The sequence below is a fragment of the Spermophilus citellus genome, assembly GCF_964194105.1.
Source record: "Spermophilus citellus genome assembly, chromosome: 3".
Lineage (NCBI taxonomy): Eukaryota > Metazoa > Chordata > Mammalia > Rodentia > Sciuridae > Spermophilus > Spermophilus citellus.
The window spans coordinates 19,603,941-19,612,781 of NC_138184.1; the positions used below are offsets into that span (position 1 = coordinate 19,603,941).

Genomic DNA, 8,841 nt, shown 5'->3' on the forward strand with positions numbered 1-8,841 from the left:
CCCAGGTGAGAGTCCCAAAAGAGCAAATGCTCACCACTCTCACTTTCCCAAGGAGCCTAGCGTCACCCTCTCCCAATCCACGTGGACGAACCCATTGGCCAGAGTCCCCTTAGGAGTCCATGGCTCCTGCTGCCCCATAGAAAATCGGATGCGTGGGCGGAGGTGTGGGCAGATGAGCCCATGGTCTTGTGCCCCCAGGTCTTCTGTGCCTCATCAGCTGTGCCATCGGCTTGGTGTTCACCATGGAGGCCGGAAACTACTGGTTTGACATATTCAATGAATATGCGGCCACACTGTCCCTGCTGCTCATCGTCCTGGTGGAGACGATCGCCTTGTGTTACGTGTACGGGCTGAGGAGGTGAGCGGGCTCCAGCCCTTGCCAGCTACGTGGGGGAAACGCAGTGGAAGGGGGACAACCCACAAGAAAAATCGCCCCGACTCAATGTCATTTCACTCCCAGAAGTTGGCCCTTTGCCCTTGGATCTCGGCTACTTCTCTGCCTCGATTCACTCTGTTATAGGAAGTTTCCCCGCTGACCCTGCTGGACCCCACAGCTTACTCGGTGGAGAATTTTTATACCTCCAGGTCCTAGATGCCCCGATCATTGGCTAACATCAGTGTTTTTCAAGGACTTGGACCAAAGTCCATTGAGAACTAGGAATTTTGGCAAATTCAAAATGTGGTCAGGTTCTCAACCCTGCTGCCCAGGCTGGCACAGCAATGTGGCCCGTCTCCCCAGGTCATGAAATGGGCAGCTGGGCTCACAACCCTTGGCCTACAGCAACTTTCAAACTTGAATGTGCCTCACAGCCACCCGGAGGCTCATGCAAACAAGGGTTGCAGGGCCCCACCGGAGGTTCTAGTTAAGGAGTCTGGGGTGAGGGACAAGAGTTCTCATTTTAAGCCAGGTGCAGTGGAGCACACCTGCAATCCCAGTGACTCGGGAGGCTGAGGCAGGAGGATCTCAAGTCAAGCCCAGCCTGGGCAACTTAGACCCTGTCTCCAAAAACAAAAAACAAACAAAAAAAGGTCTGGGGATGTAAGTCAGTGGCAGAGCACCTGGATTCAATCTCCAGTACCAAAAAAATGAATGAAAAGAGAGTTCTCATTTTTGCATGTCCCCAGGTAGTCTGGGGCCACACTTTGAGACATGGTCTAGTGCCATACTCCTCCAATTGTGGTCCCTTGAGCAGCAGCAGCAGCAAGGAGCAGAGAGCCTGCTAGAACCTGAGGACCTCAGGCTACCCAGTGTCACTGAGGCAGCTCATCTAATTAACATGCTCTGAGCACATGGCAGTCGCTGCTCCAGCGTGAGCTGGGATCAGGGGACCAGGCCACTTTATCTTACCTCCTCTTTCCCCAGTGTCTTCTGATGTTCCACACTGGTTTGGGATGGAAAGGGAGACCAGCTGCAGCTTTCTAGCAGGCTGGAGGTCCCTTGAGAGGCATTCTTCACTGTGCCTGGAACAGCTGAGATTTCCTGACATGCCAAGGGATTGCCCACAATCAATGCATCTCAGGACATAAGTTGAAGCCAGTTGGCTGTCTTTCCTGTAGCTCTCACGGAACCCGGAAGACACTTGAGATTCACAGAGAGGGGTTATAATCTGCAGCATTCCCAAAACCTACTTGGCTCATATATATTAGTTGTAGATACCTTTTATTTATTTTTATGTGGTGCTGAGGATCGAACCCAGTGCCTCATCACATGTGCTGGGCAAGTGCTCTACCACTGAGCCACGACCCCAGCCCCCACCCTCGGCCATTCTACCCTCCCCTCTTCTCCCTTTCACATCTCATAACATTTTGAGGACACTAGCATGAGGGTGACCAAGTCTTCCATTTTCCCCCAGCATCAAAGGATTTCCTGGGATACAGGCCTCTCAGTACTAAATCCAGGAAAGTCCCCAGTAGAATGGGACAGATTGGTCACCTAGAAAATGCCAGTCTAGAAGGAGCAATTGGTCCCTAAAGAGGGTGTTTCAGAGCAAAGGGAGAAGGTTGGGGAGAGAGGAACGGAACTTTGGGTTCACTGGAGGTTATGGGGAGGGGAACAAGCCCCATCAGAAGAGTGGTGGGAAGGCAGGAGGGACAGAGAAGAAAAAACGGAGCTCCAGTTTGGAAGGACTTGTAATGAGAGGAGTGGCCAGGAGAGGACTCTTCTGCTCGCTGAGGGCGCAGCGCCATCTAGTGAACTTCTGAGGGAGTATCCTGCCTCTGCTTCTGCAGCCTGCTCTTCCCACCTTTGTCTCCAGGAGTGGCTAGGGGTGAGAGGGACACCCTCTCACCTGGGCTCTAGAATACAGCTCAGTGACACATCACTTGCCTAAAATTCTCGAGGCCCTAGGTTTGATCCCCTTTACCCAAAACTCCACACTGGGGTTAGATGCAGGGAGGCAGGGGCTGTGACCACTGCTGGTGACAGTGACATCTTGCCTCACCCCAGCCTTCCTGCCAAGGTGGCTTCTCCCACAGTGAGAAGCAGATTTTAAGGCAGGAGGAGCTCTGCCACCTGGGTGCCTTCAGTGAGTCCCAGCCCAACCCTGGGCCTCAGTCTCTCCCCTGTAAAATGGGGAGAGGAGTTGGGCCAACATGTCCCTAAGTGCTAAAGTACACACGTGGGTCCTGGAACAGGACCTGATCGGCCTGTGGAGGAGTACTGCTGTGTGCTGCTACGTTAGTGTGCAGCCAGGGTGGGAGTGCTGTTGGCCTGCGGCCTCCAGCTTCTGGAAAGCACGGCCCTGGCTCCTCTGGGCCCGCTCCTCCAGCCTTCCTGGCCAGGGTCCAGGCCCTTTGGGGCCAAGGCCAGACTCTCTGCTACAAGACCTGCTGTTCGCAAGCATAAAGCAATCCTGCTCTGCGGGTCCTGGGAGCGTTTCTAATGGGCAGTAGAGCCACCTGGATGGGAGTGGAGAGGAAGCAAAACCACCTGAGGGCCCCCGTCCTTGAAGACGGATTGGACTGCTAGTCCCCATGCACCCTGTCCCCACTGTCACTGGGAGCTGCCTTCTGATCTACTCTGGCAGCCAGTACCAGGAAGATGTCTCCTGGTGTCCTCCTATCAGCAGGGGTTGCTTTGTCACCCCGCTTGGGCAGCCTCAGCCCTTTTCCCCTTGCCCCTGCTAGAAGGGGTCAGAGAGGCACCCGGGGTGATGTTCAAACATAAATGGTGCCCCAGACAAAATCTTCCTAAGTGATGGGGTGTGCAGACTGGACCCCTCTCACCTCCAGAAGCATCAATAACCCAGACTTTCTCTCCCCATGATCCATATAGATTTGAAAATGAACTTCAGGCCATGACTGGCAGAGCCCTCAACTGGTACTGGAAGGCCATGTGGGCCTGTGTGAGCCCGCTGCTCATCATCGGTCTCTTACTCTTCTACCTGAGTGACTACATCCTCACAGGGACCCTGCAGTACCAAGCCTGGGATGCCACCCAGGTATCTGCTGTCCCCACAGGACAGGCCTGGCCACACCAAAGCACAGCTTTTAGTTCTCTGACATCCGCTGTGGTATGAGGAGGTTATTGGTCACAACATGAAAACCTCACCAAGGTATTTTACAAATGCTCAGTCCAGGACAGCAAAGCCGGGTATGTTTTTAAATGTGTCCCAGTGATGAGACAGTCTCCTCCGGAGCATCCCAGTGGACCTTTACCTGGGTATTGAGAAAGTGTCCCTGAAAAGGCTGCTGGTTCCTTACTCCTGGGTGTCTGGATGCCACATTGAACAGAGATACCGAGCACATTTACCACCACAGAAAGTTCTAGTCTGGGTTCAAGGTGGACCTACATTTAGGTGCCCTGGACAGTGCCCCTGAGTGAGGTGTCAGATTGTCCCTATTTATGGAAGAGTGAGAAGCGGGCTCCTAGCACATTTGCTGTGAACTGCAGGGTTGGGGTGGCCTCTGGTGTGGCATGGCAGCCCCTCAGGTCTCTTCCCACCCCATGCTGCCTCTTCACCACCTTGAGGGCTGAGGCCTGGGCATAGTGCTCAGAAGGTTCTATGGAAAGGTTTCCTCTGCTGACACTGTCCCTCCTTGCAGGGTCAGCTGGTGACCAAGGATTACCCGGCATATGCTCTAGCTGTTATTGGGCTGCTTGTGGCATCCTCCACTATGTGCATCCCCCTGGTGGCCCTGGGGACTTTCATCATGTATCGTTATAAGAGGGGAGACACAGCCCCCGTGGCCTGAGAACTGGACCTCCCAGAGACGCCCCGTGTCACAGCTGCTGCAACTGGTGGAAGCGCCTTAGCTGCTTTTAAAATACTTCGGCCTCCAGGATTCACCCCCAGCCTCCAGAGATGACACAAAATTCAGAAGCCACGGAGGAGGAAGATTCCCTGGGAAGAAAGCAGGCTGCTCACAAACCCAGCCTCCATCCTTTGCGGGCCCTGAAGGCCACAGCATGCTGCATCCTTGTCACCAAGGTTAAGGCTAGGCTTGAAGATAACTGTTTCCTTGATTCTACAAAGTCCTAGGAGTAAGGCACACTGTGAGCTGAAATTTTACCATAATTCGTTGGGACCCAAATATAAGCAATTTGGTTTTTTGCTGAGGAAACACCAAAATATTAGAGAACAATACTTTTACTTCAGTTGGAGGAGTTTTGAAGTACCTAAGGTGCCACATTTGAATACTGTCGGTGTTTAATTACGCTTTTGTTTTGTTTTACTCAGTGAACATGTGACTTCTGTATTCCCTGTCCACTTTTTACATGTGAAGAAGACTGACTGGCCATCGAGAGAGACCTTTACTGGGCCCCAAAGGGAATCACCTGTCTCTCATCTAAGGTCTCTCACAGTGGTCCAGGACTAGCCCTCTTTACAAAAACTGCCCCAAGTACTGTTTGCAACCCCCAAATCCCTGAGGAATATGAATAGATATCCCATCCATGGTGTCTAAGTGCCTTAGAAAAGGTTCTAAAAATTACTGTGAAGATGAAGAGTAAATTTAACTTTCCCATATATTTAAAATGATATTTGGGCATAACAACTCTATAAAGAAAACAAACATCAATTACAGTGTTAATTTATCTGTACATAAGAACTTCTAAAATGTACGTAATTTAAACAGAGCATCTTATTAGTGAAGATACACCATATGTATGATTATAGCATAAGCCCACCATGTGATTCTATTTTACTGTAATAAAGTAGGTTAACATTACCCTGAAGTAGGAGGGTCCCCTTCCTGCCCAGCATTCTGTGCTTCCTTGAGGTCCTGGAATCAGGAGCATTCCTTTGGGTATATTGATACAGACATCTTTGAAGACACTTAAACACCCACTTGGGACATCAGCTGGAGATATCTCTTTTAAACTTATTTTCATGCTATAAATTTCCTTACAGCAAAAATAAATATTAGGAAGGTCTTTTGCTATCTTAGCCACCAGCTTATCAATACTTCCAGCTTCCCCTGATGTCTGTTTTTTTGTTCCTTTCAAATGTCTGAACTGCATTTATTTACTCAATACTCAGTCCTCTGGTTTCTCATCTGATGGTTTTCCACACTTGAAGAGTGGGCCCTCCCCAGGCCAAACACCCAGTCTGTTCCATCCTTAAGGGCCTGTCCCCTCCTCTTGACCTCCAGATGTGGTCACTGTCCTAGGACACAGTGCCACCCCCTCCTGCAGTCAGTCACAGGCAGTGGGAGCCTGTCAACTCTGAAGTCAGCCTCAGAGGTGAAAAGAGAAAGGTCACTCAGGCCTGCACTCTTCCAGTGCGCCCCTACCACCACCCATCCCCATCCACCACCCATTCCCATCCACCTGGGAGCACTGCAAACTCCAGATGGCCACATCCTACAGAAAATTTTAAGATTTTAAAACTTCTCAGGTGATTCCAATGTGCAGCAAAATCTGAAAGCCAGGCCCCACTTAAGATGGAAATAAAATGGTGGTATATTTAGTTACATCAATAAGGACTTCTAACATCAGAAAGCATTTCCAATTATGGGGAAAAGGCACTTCTGTGGAATAACCGCTCATGGAAATCAGAGAGAGAATGCAACACAAGGCTCCTTGACTCACGTGGTTATATCCCAAAAAAACCCTTGAGTTAAAACACCCAAAGTTAAAAACATGATTACCCCTCGCTTACCAACCCTCAGCTCAGCAGCACAGCGCTCTATGTTGTGTGGGATGCTGACCTTGGTGACCCTGTGGCTGACTGCAAGCTGCTCACATGCCCCAAGTACCATGTAGCATCTCACACAAGACACAGTTTCTACTGGATGCATGTGGCTTTCACACCATCACAGAGCAAAAATATCCCAGGTCACACCAGCATCAGTCAGACGATGATGTCTGTATGTAATCTGCTCCAGGCGATAATGTCTCTGGTTTGACTGAAATTTTACTCTGGCTTCTGTGAACTTCACGAAGAGCAGGACACTTCTCAGTAATCCTCTTGGGCCAGTAGTAAGTCTTGTTTTAGAAAAGTTTTTTTGCTGTTTGCTAGGTACTGCACAAAAATGGTAGTCTAGGGACTTGTCCACCCACCCTCCAATAGGAGGAAAGGGACATTCCATCCTTGTCACTTAACAGTGACCATGGCATCATGGCCAGATGGTGGACTCTGGAAACTTCCTATTCATGCTGGAAGTAGAACTACCTTGGACTTAGCTCCAAGATATCAGGTAGGGGAAAAATTGTTTTTTATCCACTGTCGTTGTCAATAAAACGTTAAACAAGTATATCTGTAGTTGGGATTTTCTCGTCATTTACTCATACAGTACCAGACCTCTCTGTACACAAGAGATCCTTTCATCATGTAAGCACAAAAGCTAATTCTGAAAAGTGGAAAATAAAGAAAAGGCAGAGACTCAGTAAGTCTTTTTTTTTCCCCTGTCACCTCTCCCCATGTTCACCTCCTCATATGAGTAGCCAGTAAAACGACACCATCATGGAGCATGAAGTCGGCCCCAGGAGGAAATGAGGGTTCAGTTCCATGAGAAAAGTTAGGAAAACTATTTCCAATGAGCTGGATTTACAATAGAGTGGAAGGTCTTCTGAATTGTGAGGATTCCTTCTAACCCTCAAGAATGCCCCAGAACGAAACATTACATTTAACTGGGGATACATAATATGTCCTAAACTAGAAGACACACAAAGAAATGTGAAAGGGAAAATAAACTGTTTAAAGGAAGACAGCCAGGGGTTAAGGACAACAGCAGCATGGCACACCACCTGTGTCTGTGTAACCACGACTTCCTCCTTCCTCTCCTCCCCTTTTGAGCCAATTTGCTACAGAGCTTCAAATAATCACTACATGTTGGACTTGGTGTAAGCCCAACCTCCCCAGGAAATGACTTGATTCCCTCCAAAACTAGCTCTGGCCTCAGAATATTCTTCTCTCCCTACTATGATAGGCAGACTAACAAGATGTCCCCGTCTCCTGGTGTTCATGCCTTCATAAATTCTCCCCTTGAATGAGCTGGATTCAGTGATGACTTCTGCATAGAATAAAAAGTGGTGGGATAACACTTCCAAGATTAGATCATAGAAGACTGTGACTTCCATCTTGCTAGCAGACATTACTGCTGGCTTTGACGAACCAAACTACTACACTGTAGAGGACCACGTGGCAAGAAACTGAGAGTGACTTCCAGCCAACAGCCAGCAGCCTGTGAGGACTGCATCTTGACAACCAATGGGGTAATCTTGAAAGTGGACCCAGATGAATCCTATTAGCAGCCTTTGCAGAAGACCCTGAAGCAGGAGGCAGAACTGAAATGCCCAAATTTCTGATGCACAAGAACTATGAGACGATAAAAAAGGTAAATGGAAATCAGGATCTCAGAAGCTATTGACTCTGTTTACTTATATTGTCTAAATTTTCCATAATGATCATGCATTGCTTTGAGATTAAAAAAAAATTATAAAAACTCATCTTCAAGATAAAGTATAGGAACAAACAAAACCAACAGTAGTTAGAAAAGAATATGACATTTTATTTTCACTTATGGATGTACAGTACATGAATTAAGAAATAAAATCATTGCAGGGTTCTGAAATAATGATAGCTTATGACCTAACATACCAATAAGTCCATTCCCTGCAAAGCAGCCACATTAGCGGTTCAGATTTGGTCTTTGATGCAGTTGGTTTCACATCATTACTGTGAAATGCCCAGTAGCATTTGGATAATATATTACAGTAGACATGAGCTATGTGTCAATATTCCATCTTTGGAACAAATGATGCTTATTTACATGTTAGGAGTAGGTGGCTCTATCTACTTACCCTACTGTAAGTTTTAATGACTGATTTTAAGCCACACAGCATTTTCCCAGCTATTATTTCTTTCAGAGTTTCTAAAAGCAACAATTCTTATTAATGTTTAAAAAGATTATGTTGAAAAAGATAATGTTAAAATAAAGGCGCTTTTAGAAATATTTAAGGACAACATAAGGAAAAAACCTGTACATATTTTCAAGCAAAACACTGAAATATCGTAGCAGTGTTTAATCGAATTGTTTCAAAATAGTGGTGATTACACTACCTTACATACTGTACTATTATCTAAACCTCATAATTACAATTTGAATATACAATCTGACTTACAATTACAACTATGCACAGCTTCTGAAGCATATTTTTCAGGTTTGTTTTTGCACATGAATTGAAGTTGAAGTTGGTCCTTGATTTGGAGAACTATAACTACCTGGAAGCACTAAATTTTAGACACACTTATTGATAGCCAACAACAACAAAAAAAAAAACGTGACAGAGAGAAAAGCAATAATAACATGCGTGGAAAAGCAGCTGTTGCCCCAAGTGCAATATCAGATCTAGCACAACATCCCCTCAGAGGCCTCTGGGTCTCAATGAAAAACCCC

At 47.3% G+C, this 8,841-nt stretch overlaps 1 protein-coding gene across 4 annotated transcripts in view; it reads left to right on the forward strand.

The window, feature by feature from the left end:
- The window catches only part of SLC6A20 (solute carrier family 6 member 20), a gene marked incomplete at both ends in the record, with an annotated part of 45,516 nt that extends 41,322 nt beyond the window's left edge, over nucleotides 1-4,194 (forward strand). For all 4 annotated transcript variants that reach the window (XM_081287636.1, XM_081287637.1, XM_081287638.1 and 1 more), the window contains 3 exons: nucleotides 199-358; nucleotides 3,275-3,440; nucleotides 4,045-4,194. In XM_081287636.1, the coding sequence (XP_081143762.1) occupies nucleotides 199-358; nucleotides 3,275-3,440; nucleotides 4,045-4,194 (476 nt within the window). The remainder of the gene's footprint in view (nucleotides 1-198; nucleotides 359-3,274; nucleotides 3,441-4,044) is intronic.
- Between the last annotated feature and the right edge of the window lie 4,647 nt (nucleotides 4,195-8,841).